This window comes from Melopsittacus undulatus, chromosome 1 (genome assembly GCF_012275295.1).
Source record: "Melopsittacus undulatus isolate bMelUnd1 chromosome 1, bMelUnd1.mat.Z, whole genome shotgun sequence".
NCBI classification, from domain to species: domain Eukaryota; kingdom Metazoa; phylum Chordata; class Aves; order Psittaciformes; family Psittaculidae; genus Melopsittacus; species Melopsittacus undulatus.
This window is the reverse complement of record NC_047527.1, coordinates 76,137,627-76,156,303: the sequence shown is the minus strand read 5'-3', so window position 1 is coordinate 76,156,303 and position 18,677 is coordinate 76,137,627. Positions and strand designations below refer to the sequence as shown.

Sequence of the window (18,677 nt, the reverse complement as noted above, 5' to 3'; positions counted from 1 at the left end):
CCAGCTGTCCAGGCCAGTTATATCTTTCTGTGCTTTGAGTCATGAGAATTTATTCTAGCTATTTCATAGTGCCAAGACATATCCCATTAGCTCTGTCTGCAGTCACTAGTCTTAGAGGCTTTTCTCAGCTTGCAGTTTTGATGTTTCTGAAGGTCTAGTGAGTGTGTGAGAGTGCCATCTGAGATGGAGAAACGTTCCTTGCTTTCTTCATTAGGGATTGTTCTTGTAAGGACAAGTTGCTCACAAACTTTGGGTATTAGAACTTTTGTCTTACTGCAATGGCAGAACCAGAGCCAGTAGAAGACCTGCTTGCCTGTTTCATTCCAGAGAGGTCAAAAAAACCAGCAGCCTATGTGCAAAAATTTTCCAAGTAGATAGCAATTTGTTTCAGGACACATATCATATAGGACCACTGGGGTGCTTTTCCAAGAGTGCTCTAAACTAGTTTAATCAGAGCTCAGTTGTTACTGTTAATATTGTTAAGGAATCTAGAAAAAGTGTAGACTATAGGACAGAGCAATCTCAGAGCTGCTGTTCTGAAAAGAAGACCAATACCTCAATCATACGTAATTAGTGAACATAAGGACTGTTGTCTAGAGACAACAAAATGTGACTGTGTTTATAGACAAACTTGAAATGAAACATGCAAACAAGAAAGTGGTTCTTTGATAAGGGTATTTTCCATGTGGACAGAATGTACTTACCTTTCATTCTTTTAGGTGCTTCTTATATTTGAGAGAAACTGAGGGTATTTTTACGTTTATGTTGGTACTGCAAGAGATGGTGCATGGCTTATGTGTAAGTCCTATAACCACCATTAAGCCAAGAACAATTTATAGTTTAGTGATGTTCAAACACAATGGTAAGAATGGATATTACAGTTTTTGATGTTATAGTCATTGCTTCTTGCAGTGCTATGAATGTTGATGCACCATATAACAAGTCAGAAAACTGGGTATTTTCAGTGTCCAAAAGCATCAGTGATATTTTCAATTTAATGTATTTACTCCAAGAGATTTCAGACATATTCATAATATAGTTAGAGAGAAATATCGAGTTTCTGGTATAGTGTATACTGGAAAGGCAACTCTTCTTTTTTTACAGACATAGCTATTGTATTTGATGATAGTATCTAAATTGCCACTTTATGTAATTAAGAACTATATCTTATATATTTTCAGATCTTAAAAATGAAGTCTTAAAAGTAACTGGGTGATTAAAACCGTGGCTACCCCAAACTATTAAAAAAAATTGATTACTGCTGCTAACAGTACCTACTAGTTTGTAGTTGTGATTATATAGCAGTACCTGAAAAACCAGGCAATCTACTTTTAGAATGTTTCTGACTATTTTTAAATTAATAACTTAATATTTAAAATAATTATTGTTATCTTAAGCATACATGATATTAATTATTGTAATTTTAAATGTATTGCACATCTAACAAAGTTTAATTATGTGCAATATACAATATATAAACCAGTGTCAATAAATAAGCTAATTCTTCCATTAGGGCAAAGTTTCAAGCAGTATATTATTTACTATACTCATTTGCACAGTTTAAGATTTTAAAATTAGGGCCAAATTGTCTTCAAGTGAAGATTTATTGCTAATTTAATTGATTCCAGAATCAATCTAATTGATTTGCCAATCTAATAAATTACATTCTAATTGACTTTCAGAGCAGGCTGTGACAGATTTTGTAGATAATACCTTGGTTACCTTGATACTCTTATCATCCTGCCTTTTAACCTTCACACAAAACACACATAGTCTTGCTTAGGGAGTAGGCAAGGCTACAACCTTACCTCTGAACTCAGGATATATTTCTTTAGTCTTTTTGTTACCCTCAAAATCTGAAGTTTCCTACAGATTATCTCTTACAAAGAAGCACATGAAATGAGGATAGTCTCTTACCCCATGTGCATTTTCGTGATGTTCACAAGAAAATTCTGATCCCATTCTGTGAATTATTTTTTGTTCAAAAAGGTCGGGGCCAGTAGTTATACTCAGTTGTTCTGGTGAGCTTGCACCCTTCAATGCAATTCTTTCACATCATTGCCATATAGCAATAGGAAGAAGATTGGACAGTTTTTCAACATCCAGAACCCACTAAAGAGGACAGTGTCAGAAATAGTTCCTGATACTTTGTTGCATACTAAAATCATCCCCCTACTCATCCCTATAGTGATGTGAATAGAGGAATCAATTTAATTTGCTTTCTCTTTGTTTCAGTGAGCACTTATGTATTGTATGGGAAATGGAAGTGTTCCAATAAATTACTTGGAAAGAGTAGCTAGCACATTCAGAAAGTCCACCTAGTAGATAAAGTGTGAATTTCAATAAATGAACTGGAATTAATACTCAAACACTTTCAATAAGATAGACAAGAAGATATCAACAGTAACAATCAAGAATAGCTGATCTCTCTTTATACTGACGTGTGGCTAAGGCATTTGTGTGAAAGAAGCTTGTTTGGTACCTCCATACTGAGCAATTTTTTACATGTCTTTTAGCTTCATGCTCAAATTTTTTACATTTAAAATTATCCAGCAGCAGTTTTAGCTAGAATTTACAAACAGTACCTTTCCCAGGAGAGAAGGAAAAAGCAACTCCAGAACCCTTTTGATACTGTTTGTGTCCAAAGAAAAATACCCTCCTAAGTGACTAGTCAGCATGAAAAATGTTAATACCTCCTTCACACAGCTGGTTTATAATTTTGATGAGACTTCTGTTCTTTTAATAATTAGAATAAATGTGGGTTGTTTTTTTTCCTCAGTGTTCTTAAGGAATGTGGACCTATCCATAGCATGAAAATCTATGCCTGAGCTATTTTTTCAGTTTAATTTTGAACATCATCTTTAAGTTGCAGAAAATTCAACAACCATGGCAGGCTTCCATTCCCTCCATTCATTCATATTTAATTTTCAGATAACGCTATCAAGAGTACAGCTATGTTGCAGCAAAATTCAGTATTTCCAATAAAGTTGCAACAGAAATCAAACAGTTCCTTCTTTACAGTAGGAACAGTATTTATTCACATAGAGTGGTAACTTCATTCACTGGCTTTCACCAAATACACATGTGCCCATTAAATGTTCAAAATACTGAAGAACTAAGCTTCTAATCTAAACTTAATTGATTACAGTCTCATATGATTTAAAAGCTGACATGAGAGTCATTCACTTTAACCTCACATACTTCTCACAGATACATCTTTACAACACACCACGAATTTGAAGTATTTTGTGGTATATATTTTGGGCAGAATTTGATCCTGGTGGATTGACAGGCAATTCGTAATGAAAAGCAGAAATCAGGAATAAGAAAAAATCGATCTTGATTCTACCATGATTTTAAAAATAGTAAGATAAAATCTTAAACTATTCTGCCTAATGAATAGTAATATTTTGAAAGGTGAATGTAATAGAATGTGAAGATTTTGTACATAGCTCAGGATGTTCAGGTTTCTGGGCACTCAGAAATCTGAGCTGCATCCTCTGTATGTGTATATTCAGTAACCATCAACTAAATTGCTGTGTGGTGCACAGATGAACAGAATCTCCACAGTAAATGTTGTGCTCTCAGAATGTCCCAGGTAAAACACTGATAAAGTCTTTCAGTCAGACTGGGAAGTTGCATACAGGCAAACTATCTGTACAAACGAGCTCTCTAATATATGAAAAGATAATGGGCATACAGGCAGTCTATGTGTTAATAATTTATCAAAATAGGTAAGCATTAACAGTGAGCTGCAATTTTCATGGCATTGATTCTTTTTTGTTGTTTTGGTTTATAAAAAGACAAATACGGAAGACTATAGAAAAAAAAAGGTACTTCAAGTGTTTGTGTGTGTGTGTACTCACAACTATTTTCTATCCAGCTTGGTCAATAAGTTAACAGTATTAAACAAGGTTGCATATAAAATCAGGTAGTCAATGTGTGCTTATTTCAAAACATGTTAGAAAACTGAATTATCTGATCATCCAGACTACTAACAAGGTAGAGAACAGACATTCAAAAAATGGTTTGTCGGACCTAAGTCATCATGTTCTTTTACTTCTGTAAGAGTTTTATTCATATGTACACAGATTGCAAATCCGTTATGTATAATAAATGACAGAACTTTTTTCTTGTTAGGGCTGACTGTAGCAATCAGAGCAATTAGAGCAAACCAACAAAAACTTTTGAAGTCATATAATTGATATATATTCAGGTTAATCATGTTATGTTATAATAGGTCACTGCCAGCTATTTTTAGTTACTTTTATAGAAAATATGCATTCAAAAATGACTAGAGGGAATGAGAGGTTTCAGTCAGCACTGTCCATAATAAGCTGTGTTTCTGAGAGAGCGGAGTGGGTTAACCCCCAACAGCTCTTTGGTTTAAGGAGTTTCGTTGCATTACAAATAGGGGCAGTTGAAGCTGGTACATGTTCAGGGAGCCATAAGGAAATTTGATATTCTTTTTTTAAGGATGTAGGAAGACCCTTATTTTCATTGCAGACATTTTTTATGTAATGTACTCTTAAGTACAAGTACAGTCTCAGTCAGGACTTATATCACGTCTCTGCCATGTATTTTACAATAATCAATGGGCTTTTACAAGCCACCATTAAAAAAAAAGCCAGGTTAATATTGATTTATCTCAAAGATGACAGATATTTTAATATTATATCCATCTTTATGTTAACAAGGACATGCATATCACTGTATTAACTTTGTTCTTTAGCAATTAGTCCATCAAAGCAATAGGTTTCTTTCAACTTCTGTAAGTCTCAACCTCAAAAAATAATAAATCATGCAATATTTCTGTTTGACAGAGCCATTAGAAGAAAAGAAAAGCAATGTTTCTGGGGTCAGCATTAGAAATACAGTCTACCATTAATGTACTAGACTCCCAAATGATTCATGAAAGGAAGACCAGTGGTAAATAAAAGATTAAAAGAGCCAAAAGTAACGAAGTGTCAGTAGGAGTAAAAGTGTAGGAAGTTTTCAAGGAACAGATAGTATTACATTAAAATCAGACACATGAATTATATTTCATTTATGAAGGAACTATTTTCAAAGGAAGAGTCCATTGTCATTGTGTATTAAAGTAAAATGTGTTCCCACACAATGGGATCCCATTTCATAAAAATTTAAATGAGAGTCTTTTTAATGAATCTGAACATTTGCTCACAATATTATTATTGTTGCCTATATACAAAGTAACATTTTCTTTCAATTTCTAGTTTTTAAGTAAAAATGGTAATCTTTCTCATAATACTTATTTTTTTAGGGTCATGTGTTTTGCAGAAGCTGACACTAGAAGGCTGTATAGATCTTTTCTAACTTGCAAAATACTTAGCTAAAAGAGCTGTTACTGATAATTGAATGTATAGTCAGCAAATGACAAAAACAAATTAGGAAGTCATAACTTATAATCACCAGCAGTTATGAATTGTGACAAGTTATATCAGGAAAATGAGAAACACTTTCATGGAAATAATGGATTTAAATTATGACACATTCATAATGAGATCATTCAATTTGGAATGTTAAATAATTCAGTCTGTTAAATTCTAAATGGAAATTCTCAACTATCAATGAATAATTTTTACTGCATTATTTTGGTGATCTCTTTATTGTAAGCCATTAATTTGACATTAAAAGGTAATTATAATTACATGTAACAAGGCATACAATAAGGTAAATGATTGTGAGAAATCAAAGTTTAGGTAGCTTTTGGTACTAGAAAAAGAACCTTAGAAAAAGAGTCTTCTGTTCCTGGGTGTCTGTCAGAGTGTATGCTGACATGTATTAGCTATGCTGTGGGTAAGACTTGAGGTAGAAGAAAACAGTGTGACCACAACTTCAGTTCCTGTTCACAAGCCTTGTTATGAAATTCAGTGCCACCAAATGATACAGTCCTATGCAGTTCCTCTTGTTGCCTAATGGCTAACACTGTCCATGGCTAAGTAAAGGACTAAACTTTCCAAACTTTTTTAAATGTGAATATCTTCCTAACTACAAAACAACTTTTTCATTATGTGAAAAATATGCTTGTCTCAGTAACATCTGTTAGCTTTTTATAATTTGTACTCAAACTCAGTAAAAGTTATGGGAGAAACTTCACTCCCAAGAGGCAATCACAGACTGTTTTGAATCAAAACTGATTGGAGGTGGGCAACAAGGAGGAAAATTGGGTTGAGGTAAGTTAGCCATCAGGAACATCCATAGTTTTCTTGACATTAGCAGTAAGGATGGCCATACACGGAAACCAAGGTCCCCAAACTGATCCCATGTTAGAGCTTGCTACCGATCCATCCCACCTTATCACTCTTAGGGTGCTGGATTCTTATGGCAGGCTGCCTAGCAGTAGGAGGAAAGTTAGCAGTTTTTCATAAAACTGTGTGGGCTTCCTGAATGTCTTCCATCTTATGCACACAGTTCTTTATCAACTGTGGGATTTCATCAATTAGTTTGATTTAGAGATTAACTTACAGGGAGGAAAATTTCCTAAAATTACACTGTTTGGTTATTACTGAGCTTAATACCAGGAAGGTGAAGGACCGCAGTTTCTTTTGTAGAAGAAAGGTAGTGAACACCACAATGGCCAAAGTAGATGGGTAATAGAAGAAAACATCCAAACCCGTTTTAGGGTTCTTTGTTGTTCTTATTTGTTGGTGTTTATTTTGTTTGCTTTTTAAAAGCTAAGGAGTTAGGAATTACAGCCTGTGGGATCCTTGTGTAAGTAAGTGGGGAGGCTCCCCTTCCTGGTTAGTAGCATGCTAATATGCTGACTCTTTGGTATTAATGAATTTTTCGAAGTTGAGAGATTCAATTGCTTGCATTCTTGATAGACAATTCATCTGATCAGGAGAACAGCAGAATAACCAGAACACATTCTTGAGAAAATGCTAGGAAGAAGAGAAGATCCATGTCTGTGTTTCTTAGGACATTTTAAGGTCAAGCTTTGCTAGAAAGAAAAAGTTTGGGAAAACCAACAAAAACTCTTATGAGATGGAAAAAGATCATAGGAGTGGTTGATTCTGTTTGAATGGGAGATAGGAATAGAAATTGGTTGTCAGGCAACACCTGAATAAGGGTTGGGCTTTATATCTAAAGTGAATGCTGCATTACTTATCCCAAATACTCAGACTATTTTATCTTCTGTTCAGTGCTATGTTTGCAGAATAGTTATGACCAGTCAAAGTTAAAAAAAAATAAAATAAAATAAGTTGAAGTTAGTTTAGGCACTTCTGCATTGCTGAAATTGTACTGTGAAAGATCTATTTCCATGATATTGCAGTTTTTTCAGTTTATTGCCAGCTTCCATGAATCTGACAGTTTAATATTTTGTGACAGTTAAAACTTTATTTCATGTAAATGTACTTTGATTTCAGGCATTCTGAACAAATTCATTGCAGGTCTGTCTCATGCTGATAATAACAGAAGATAGAAAGAGATACATAACCAACTGCATTTTTAGTTTTCTGCTAAGTCACACTATGCAGCTTCAGCTGAGAAATGAAAAATAATTTTGTCAAAACAACCCTATAGAGTTTGAAGAGAGTTTGATGAATTTCAGCCCTGACATTTAAATACTGCAAGCAAATAATATCTGAGTCATAAGATGCTCACACCATTCTGTAATACATCACTTATTAATGACCTTCCTTGATCTTACAATAAAAAATTCTAATAAAGCAAATGAGTATCCATAGTTGCTTTACCATAAAAACGTATTATTTAATATGAATAGCCCCATTCCAAACCCTGAAGTTCGATGAAATAGCTAGTATGAATTTAATAAGTTCATTATGAAAGGATAGTATTTCAAGATAGACAATTTATAAATTATTATACAGCTTATTTTTTTATACTATTATATTCAGAAGACTGCAACAAGAGAACGCACACAGCACCAGATGTGCAAATTAGGCAAGAGTAGAGAAATTAATGGAAAAAGCTGAAAAGGAAGAAAGGTCAGAGTACCTCTTTGCTCACCCAAGTTCTTCACAGTGTACTTGATGGAAGAGAGCATAATTTGGAACAGAAGACAATCAGGCTGGATATAAGACTTTTTTTTAAGAAAAATATTTTTCAACCTGAGGACAGTCAAGAAGTGAAGTAGGTTGTCCAGAGAGGCTGAACAGTCTCCATACTTAGAGGTTTTCAACGTATTACCTGAGCGACCTGATTGAGCTTAAAAATTACCATGTTTTGAGCAGGAAATTGTGTTACAGTACCCAACTGCTGGTAAAAAGAGAAAGCTTTCATTAAGTAAGAGGAAAAAGGAAAAATTATTGCCAGGTGGGAAAAGAGGTCATGAAGGCCTTCTTGGAGTAGCTTCCTCCACCTGTTCCTTATAGCAACTGTGGAAAGGAGCAGGCATGTTAGGCAAAATTAGGAACAGGAAAGATGAGAGACTACAGAGTCTGCATACTAGCTTTGGAATAGGTGATGGGGTGAGACTGGGGAGTCTGCCAAGCTAGTATAGACAGTTATGGCCAAGAAAGACTATATATGTTGAGGGTAAGCTAGAATGCTTCTTTCCTTATGCTGTGTTTTGCTTTTGTGACTCTTAGGTTAACAGAACTTTATTTCTATTCTTATCTAGACAGAATCAGTAAACATACGCTTTTATATTTAAATTTTGTCACACCATAAATCGCTCACCTCACATATGGAGGATGCAGCCTTCCCTAGAAAAGTAGACATAACTGAGGTGCAATGAAAAGAAATGTTTGTGTTACCTCTATTCAGGGCTCCTCCTGAGTCTTCGGTTTGCTTCCACGCTAGGCTACAGGTGTCTTTTTGTACTGTTAACACTGGTTTATACAGAGAAAGACAACTCCGGTGGTATGTCTGGAACTTCATTAATGAGCAGCAGAATGGAAAATGGCTTCTGACTTTAGGGGGGCGGGATGGAAAGGAAAGTTGTCATCTTCCACTTGTCACACTAACATAAGGCATACTTAAGATTGTTTTCCCAACTTTTTTTATTCTGTTCATTAGCCTAAAAATATGAAAGACTGAGTTCCATTTCTAAGACTAAATCTTTCTTTTTTTTTGCCTATGTATTCAAAACAGAGATAAAACTATTAACTCTTCTGAACTTCACAGCTAGATGGTGATAATAATGATGCTGGAGGGGATGGGGAAGCAATTGTTAGTTTCACTTTAACTAAAATGAAATAGGAAAAAAAATGTTAGTATTGAGGATATTAGTAAAGATCTATGAAGATATGTATAAATATTAAAATAATTTCTGATTTCAGGAAATAATGGAGTTGAATGTACAATCACAGAAAATAACATTTTTATCTTATACGACTTTGTTTCTCTTTTAGTGGCAAAGCATTACTATAACACTGGTTGAGAAAGTGCAGATGGTTGCTGTAATCCTAGGATCTCTGTTCTTAGTAGCAAGTGTGACTTGGCTTCTATGGTCAGCCTTCAGCCCTTATGCAGTATGGCAAAGAAAGGACATCCTTTTTCAAATCTGCTATGGAATGTATGGTTTTATGGATCTAGTATGCATAGGTAAGCTCAAAATCTTTAAACAGCACAGACTGTGGTTTAAGACTGTGACTATATCTATTTTTCTAATTGGTCACTCTAGTGGATCACTCCAGTTCTTTGCAGATTAATTCTCAGCTGATACCTTTAGCAAATTCTGCAAAGAGAAAAGAGCCAAAGCTTTACTCTCAGATTCATCAGTGTCTCCCCAAGATCTTAGTGGTGAGAACAGGATCAGTTTCAATTTCTTGAAAAAAAATAGGCGACCAGCAAAGTTCAGGAAGTTAAATAGATGAAAATGACAAAAGACATTATTAAAATAATATGTCAAATTACGTGCTGTCAAGTCTTCTACTGGTGCCACTGTGTGTTAGATTGTACCATCACAAAGCACAGAAAAAGCCCCTGAGGATGTCATCAAACCACATACCCAAAATTAAGTTGCACAGACTTATATAGGTCACTGTGCTAGTAACAGAGAACAGAGAAGACAGGCATGAGTTCTTTGTACATCATAAACAGTTATGAAGCACTGTAATGGTGCTAACTATAGTAATTTAATTTATTATTAAAAAGTTGTGAGTCATTTAACTCTAGCTGAAATGTTATAAAAGAAAATGCAACTTACTGCAAAGCTATTTTGACCAGTTTTGAATTTCTGAAAATATTTAAATAGAAATCCCTGTAGCATTTGATAAAACGACCTTGAATTGTTAAAATAGCTACAATTATCTGCAGAAAAAAAATAATAATTGCATTAAAAATTATACCACATTTTCAGAATTACAATTCAAGAAAATTCAAAAGTAACCTGATGTCTGATTTGAGATTTCTGAGTGATAAATGTTGATGTTATCCCAATCTCATACATGGGAATTCAGGGCAGTGCTGAATTCTGCTCAATAAGTTGCAAAGAAACAGAGTGATTCCTAATACCAAGGCTTTTGCTCCAACCATAAAGCCATATCATCTTTTACTGAAACCATCCCATTACTGTAAAAATATTTATATTTCAGCTGGATCAGCAGTTCTGTCTATTTTGTAATTTTTCCAAGAGAAGCCCACTCTGGAATATTTTAAGGCACAGGATTTCTTCTGTGAACCCAAATCTTCTCAGACAGGAGACGGAACAGAAAGGGCTCAGCTACATATCCTCTTATTGATATATATATTTGTTATATATATATTGATATATTGACATATTGATTCCTGAATGCCACTTTTCCTGTCTGAACATTTAATACTGGGGTTTTTGCTTTTGTTTTTAAAAAAACATTAAGTCAAGACAAAATGTGCTTCAGGCATTGTAAACATTTTATTTATATGGAATTCTGCTGGGGGGGGGCTTGTTGCTGTTGGTTTTGTTTGTTTGTTTTTTTTTCCACAAAGATTACAATCATAAAAAATTTACTTTCATATGCATTAACAAGTTGGAATAGCCAGTTATTTCAAACTATTTCAATTTCCTTCTATTTGTTTGACTTAACAGACACCTAAACCAGATTAATCTCAAAGTCAGTCAAGAACATCTGTGTGTGATCAGAAATACTAGTGTGTTTAACTATATAGAATCATAGAATAGTTTGGGTTGGAAGGGACCTCCAAACATTATCTAGTCCAACTCCCTTGCAATGAGCAGGGACAACTTCAACTAAATCAAGTTGCCCAGAACCACATCCAGCCTCGTCTTGAATGTAAACTTGGAAGGCAAGCCTTCCGTAAATTGGTACATGCAGATATGTACCTCCCCTTCAAGCCACCAAGGGTCAAGCCACCTCTGGACTGGAAGGTGCTGAACTAACATGTACCTGATGTGCCTATGGAGCTTCTGGCAAAATGTTGGAGCAGATTCTCCTGGAAGGCATGCTAAGGCACATGAAAAACAACAAGGTGCTTGGTGACAGCCAGCATGGCTTCACTAAGGGGAAATCCTGCCTAACTAATTTGGTGGCCTTTTATGATGGGGCTACGGAACTGATGGACAGGAGTAGAGCAGTTGATGTCATCTACCTGGACTTCTGCAAAACATTCGACACTGTCCCACACAACATCCTTGTCTCTAAATTGGAGAGACATCAATTTGATAGGTGGACCACTCGGTGGATAAAGATCTGGCTGGATGGCTGAACGCAAAGTGTTGTGGTCAATGGCTCAATGTTCATTTGGAGACCAGTAACAAGTGGTGTTCCTCAGAGATCAGTGTTGGGACCGATCTTGTTTAATATCTTTGTCGCTGACATGGACAGTGGGATTGAGTGTGCCCTCAGCAAGTTTGCCGATGACACCAAGCTGTTTGGTTTGGTTGATACACTGGAGGGAAGGAATGCCATCCAGAGGGACGTTGACATGCTTGTGAGGGGGCTGATGCCAACCTCATGAAGTTTGACCGTGCCAAGTGCAAGGTCCTACACCTGGGTTGAGGCAATCCCAGGCATGGCTTCAGGTTGGGCAGAGAAGAGATTCAGTACAGCCCTGCGGAGAAGCACTCGGGGTGTTGGTTGGTGAGAAAATGAACATGACCCAACTTCAGTGTGCGCTTGCAGCCCAGAAAGCCAACCGTATCCTGGGCTGCATCAAAAGGAGCGTGAGCAGCAGGTCGAAGGAGGTGATCCTGTCCCTCTACTCTGCTCTCGTGAGACCTCACTTGGAGTATTGTGTGCAGTTCTGGTGTCCTTAACATAGAAAGGACATGGAACTGTTGGAACAAGTCCAGAGGAGGCCACGAGGATGATCAGGGGACTGGAGAACCTCCCATATGAAGAGAGGCTGAGAAAGTTGGGGCTGTTCAGCCTGGGGAAGAGAAGGCTGCGTGGAGACCTCATAGCAGCTTTCCAGTATCTGAAGGGAGCCTACAGGGGTGCTGGAGAGGGACTATTTGTTAGGGAGTCTAGTGACAGGACAAGGGGTAACGGGTTCAAACTTAAACAGGGAAAGTTTAGATTGGATATAAGGAAGAAATTCTTTACTGTTAGGGTGGTGAGGTACTGGAATGGGTTGCCCAGGGAATGAATGCTCCATCCCTGGCAGTGTTCAAGGCCTGGTTGGACAGAGACTTGGATGATGTGGTTTAGTGTGAGGTGTCCCTGCCCATGGCAGAGGGTTTGGAGCTTGATGATCTTAAGGTCCTTTCCACCCCTAACTATTCTATGATTCTAGCCTAACTGTCACCATGCAGGAGCAAAGTAGAAGTGTGGCTTTTCACCCACCAGATAAACTGATATACCTGTAATAGCATTAATGCATATTTTATTGTTCAATCATAAATTATACATGGAATGTTTTATGTAATATTGACTATAATGAAACATATTTGGACATTGTTTTGTCATTATGAACTTCAGTGCAGGTATGACTTAATAGTTTTCTAAACTGTATCTGGAAATTCAGAAAGTTTTATAAAGGAGGTTTGGTAATTTTAGAATTCTGATGATCCAGATTCATTCATCCCCCTTATTCTGCATACAATTTCAAGTAATCTGCATCAGAAAATGTTTATTAATAAATTCAGCTTTATCCAATTTTATTTTTTTTTCTTCTCTAAAGTGAAAGATTTTAGATTGATAGTTTCTATTTAAAACCTTCAAATAAGGTTCTCTAATATGTGGATGTAATTATTAAATAGGAATGATTTAAAAAAACCCACAGCACTGTGCATTGTGCTGATGACCTCCAAAACACATTAATGTGTGATTTTACCATTGCATATTATATGTAATTTCTTATATCATAAAGCTTGTAAGCCTTACAGCCAGCCACAGTTCTCACTTAGTATGTTCTCTCATTTGTGTTAGTCATCCACGGTATTCTGTAGGTTTTCAACAAGATTTACAGTGAGTGAATACCTATACTCCCACTGGAATCTCTCTTTATTTGAATGAAAAATCTATGCAGACATATGGGTTTTCCTGTGCAATACATATTTTAAGACAAGCGCTAGAGTTACTGGTGGTATGAACAAGACTTATTCCAACTGCCTTCATTTGTGCCTCCCTGAAGCTCTGCATGAACAATATGAATATTTTTGGTCATTTGTGATGTGTAAATATCTCTACTTTTTGAAATGCTTTGTTGTTACTATTTTTAACAGCAGTAGCCTAAAGGTACTGAAACATTTTAATGATATCTTTGAAAACTTGCACATATAAATTTTTTTCCCAATGATCGATTTCTATACCATATGTAGCATACCACCCTCTTTCTTATCATGTAAATTACATGTAACTTGTATTTTAATTTTTGGTCTTGTTCTACTTTTCACCAGAAGAAACTTCCCAAAGGTTACAGTTCACCAATATAATATGTTCTATTCATTCCAGTGTACATAGTTTACTGGTGTCCATTATTCTCCTTGTTCTAAATTTTTCCAGAATTCTTGCTAACAAACAGGATTGTTTTTACGTATCAGTGTCAGTTTCAAACCTACAAGTCACTAGTTTGTACTTTTCTGCATCTGAGCTGGGTGTAAAGCTGTTTTCTTTGAAACTTGCTGGCAGCAGAAGTTTTCTAAGGCAGACTTTGAATATGTTAATGAAAGAACTACTGCCTGTGAAACCTAGAGGTATTGCAGCGGTTTGGAATTACCAAGGGAGTAAGTTAATGAGTTAATGCAAAAGGAATGCATATTATAACCCCCTTGTTAGAGGGACAGTACACCAAGCCTTTGCCATTCTTCTCTGTAGACGTAGCAATTTCTTGTAGCAGTAAAGTTACATATTTTTTTGTATTTATTTTCACCAGAATGTAATCAAAACTACTAGTTGTAAATGGTTCTAAAATGAACAAAATGTCTCATAAATAATAACAGGTCACTTGCAATCCCAGAACAACTGTGCAGCTCCTTTACAGCATGAAAAGCAGTTGTAACATTACAATAGAAAAGTGAGTGGTGCCAGGAGTACTGTGGCAAGTGAGTAAGAGATGGGAGCCAATGTGAGGTGTGAATAGCCCTCTGAAAGCCTCTTTCTTCCCTGACAAGGCACTTGGCAACATTGGTGTAACTCCTAGTTGTAAAAATGTATAGGCTGAAGTTACTCATAATGAACACATCTAGCTGCACTTAATATTTCTTTACTCAAAAAGTCTTTTTAATTATTAGATATAATTCTTACTAGTTTAGAAAGAGTTATATTGCTATTTTTAGAGTTGACATGTTTCACTAATGCTTTGAGCATTTACTGCATTTTTCTTATATCTGTGGGCCCTAGAATAGTATTAAGACGTGACATTTTGTCCAGTGGTAAAGTTTGTTTCTGAACAGGTCTTTTATTACCTAGTAAAAGTTCATGATGTTTCTAGAAGGACTATTACTAAATGATTATAAGTAGGATTACTGTGATAAATAAGACAACACTGGAACCTAATACCACCAAATCTGAATGAACTAAGAACAGTTGCCTGCTTGCAAAGGTATGCAGTATGAAAAATTTCTAGTGGTCTTGTGACTCAGGGTAAGAAATCCTTGGGATAGAGGGAAAGAATGTCACAGTATTTGGCAGTAGGAGAAAATTAGGATCTCTCCATAACCCTATTGTTGGGATCCTATTACCGTCCCTACATCTTAGACATTAATCTAAATTCTAAAGGCCTAATCTAAAGTCTTCTTAGAGCTTTAGGACATTTTGCTGGGCCTATCATCCCAAACCTCTTCCCTGTAGATATTGGACAGAATGTCAAAACAGCTAACAGTAGTGAATTCTAACACTTCCTCTTGGGGTCATCTGGATCAAACAAGTAATTTCCACCCGCTTTCCAGGACTATACAACTATGGCCTCTGTGTCATTGAAATCATGGCATTTGGAACAAGTTAATATTATTCATGGATTTATCCTTGTTTTCTCTCTCATATCTTCATTCATTTCTGTGGATCTCTTAAGAAAAAGGAGATTCTGCCATTTCCTTATAGCTTCACTGTATCAACTAGCATCAGAAATCTGCACCTGGAAAATCTCCAGCATTTAAACCTTATCCAGTTTTTCTCTTGTTTGTGGTCTTGGAACCATCAGTGCTGAGAGCTTTTTTTTCTCTTGCTCCTTGGAAAATATGTTTTCAAAGAGACAAAAGATCTACTGGAATTCTTTTGCCTGTTCTATGTATGTCTTTTTCAATCTGTAGTTTTATCAGATGAAAATAAAGCTTTATGGGAGAAATTATGAAAGTGCTTCTTTTCTTCTTCAGCATTGCCAAATCTGACAACTTTATTTTAAGCCTTGCAGTATTTGATCCTTTGTTTGGTAGCTCTTTTAGAGCATATGTGGCTAACAGCTTCCATCTTAAAGAAAACTTCTTTGCCGTTGTTGAAAAAACTTTTAAAATGTAATTTCACTAGATCCTGAAAGCTCAAAAACAGTAAAAAAGAGCTCCCTAAAAGAAGTTGTCCTACAGCTTTTTCTGTCATAATTTTTGGAGGATGCTTTTGACTGTTTAAATGTACCTCATGTACTGAAATGATCCTTTCTCAACTGCTTCCTTCTCTGTTCTGAAATATGTTGTTCAGGTTCCAGTGGAGTGCAGGCAGGTGTCAAAAATCTCAACATGGGGGCAGATAGGTTCTCTCAATTTTGTTTCATCACAGTCTTGAAGGAAATTGGCCAAATGATACTCTGATCCAGGAACAGGTAGAGGGAAAATTATGCTCATCTCCTTTATCATTCTACAGGAAATTCAAAAGAAGAAAAAAAAAGGGGGGGGGGGGGGGAGGGGAATCTTTGTCACCTTGACAAAATCATGGTATATTTGGTTTGCAAATTCTGTATCTGATCAAACACACAACCTTTTTCTTTTTTAAGGCAGTATAGCAAATCTTAAAGATGCATTTATGTATTAACATGGCTGCTAAATTTTTAGGACAGGTTACTTTATATATATCTGAGAAGATGAAGATAAACATCTTGTGATCCAGACCACTAAGATGCTATGCTGATACAAAATGCATTTAGAATATTTAACATTTAATTAAGTTTATATTGTGTTAGTTTTGCTGTATTAGATGCTTCAATGAAATATAGGCAACTTGAAAGCCTACAGAGATGCTACATTTGCTATCATGTCCTTCTGAAAGTAATCTTTTTGTTTCTCCATCTTCAAGTGTAATGATCTTTAAAAATGTGTTAGGGTAGGCATTGCTATCTGCAAATCATTGCACTTGAATCTGAGGTTTGCTGTTCATATAAATGTTCATATCATTCTTTCTGCTTTTGTCATCTTTCTTTGAATGTCTCCTTTCTGTTAATCAAGCTGAGAGCCCTCAGACACTTAAATCACAATTTCATTGTGTAGGAACAGGTGATTGATACAATCTCTTGGGATAAAGGACTATAGCCTGTGACACCAGGCTAGATATGCCCATGTATAGGAAAATATTAGGCAAGAAACACACTGGACAAAAAACTTGTAAATATTTTTGGCTAGACAGATTGCTTTCCTCCCAAAGCAAGGAGCCAGAGAAAACACGTGGCAATGCTCAGAACTATATAAGTTACCAGGCTTGTTGAGGAAAAACCTAGTAAGAAGGCTGAAGCCCCATGCATCTACCCAGCAAATCCATATTTGAAATACCTGCGTATAAAGAGGGTGTGTGTAAATACAGATATATATACATATGAAAAATCAAGATTTTAGTTTAAATGAATAAATTGAATGCATACAATAAGCATAAATATTACCTATATGGAAGTTCATAAGCATATTGGTCTGCTGAGGACTACAGGTAATCTGTATTTTCCTTGAATGACCTTTTACAAGATTTCCTGGGTTATAACAAAAAAGATGTTTCTCAACTTTTTTCTACTGAATTTTGAGGAGAAAGAGGAAAGTCCATCAACCTTGTCATGCTCATCATAGTTAATAATAAAATTTAATTTCTTTTTGCCCAACTGAAGCAAGACAGGGAAGTAATTATACTTACAGCTGTTTCAGGTTTTCATAAATCTTCTATGCTCCTAAGTTGAACTAAGAATGTGAAAATAGATATGTAGCTGGACTGAATTCTACAAACACTCTTAAATTAAGATTATTCTGTTCATTACAGAAGGCCTAACCTACCTAAAAATCTACTCAAATGAGTACAATTCTTAATAAATAAAAAGTAGTTACCATGAACAAGGATAACACTAGTGTAAGCAGTCAATTTACGAATCTGCGAGTAAGGTTCTTCTATATAGATTTATTTAGCTCTAAATATTTAGTTAGGCATGCTCAGATTATTGCAGTATTGGTTATGTTGAATTTTCATTCAGATCAATTTTATTTCCTCTGCATGTCCCTACATCCCTATCTTCAACACACAAATAACCGGTTATATTACATATGTACAATTTATTTGAATTATCAGAGTTACAAGTAACTTAATAGGCTCTGGCAATTGCCAGTTTCATCACAATGTGTTATATCTTTGCTCTCAAAATGGTATCCATTGACATTTTATACAAACTCTTTGTTTTCTTAATTTCAGGACTGATAGTACATGAAGGTGCATCTGTTTATCGAGTGTTTAAGCGCTGGAGGGCTGTGAATCTACACTGGGATGTGTTAAATTATGATAAAGCCACAGACATAGAAGAGAGCAATCGAGGAGAATCCTCAGCAGGAAGGACATTGTGGTTACCACTGACTGCATTTAGAAACAGAAGTTTAGTTCACCCAACACAGTTAACCTCACCAAGATTTCAGTGTGGCTATGTATTGTTACACCTGTTCAACCGCATGAGACCTCAGGAAGATTCATCGGGGGATAACGGCTCTGGGGAAGTAGTGATGAGAGTGACCTCAGTGTAAAGATTATGCTCACTGTGCTACATAGATAAGGATAATGTGCCCTGATCTTGCACAACTTTGGAATGTAATTGCGATGAATGGAGAAACCATTAACACTTGAAAAAATATATACACATTTTTTAAAAATTTAATGCTTTTTATATGATCAGCTAAAACACAAATACATTTTTCTGGAAAAAAAAAAAGAAAAGTCTCTCACTTTTTATATAGTCTGGTTTATTAGATCATTTGTCAATTTGTACCTGAGGTGTGTACAATATAGTTTAACTCTTAGGTCTTTGAAAGATGAGGAAACTCATTTTTAAGTAAAAAAAAAAAATTGTATGTATTTTCTTAAACTCTGGCTTTACTTTAACCCACTACTGTTATTTTTTCCACTTTCATGAGGATTAAACTG

At 35.6% G+C, this 18,677-nt stretch overlaps 1 protein-coding gene across 1 annotated transcript in view; it reads left to right on the top strand.

The window, feature by feature from the left end:
• Positions 1–18,307, top strand: part of MARCHF11 (membrane associated ring-CH-type finger 11) — a 32,324-nt gene extending 14,017 nt beyond the window's left edge. Inside the window, exons 3-4 of the mRNA XM_005153555.4 lie at positions 9,339–9,531; positions 17,958–18,307. Coding sequence (XP_005153612.3) covers positions 9,339–9,531; positions 17,958–18,280 — 516 coding nt within the window. The 3' untranslated portion in view covers positions 18,281–18,307. The remainder of the gene's footprint in view (positions 1–9,338; positions 9,532–17,957) is intronic.
• The last annotated feature ends 370 nt before the right edge of the window (positions 18,308–18,677 follow it).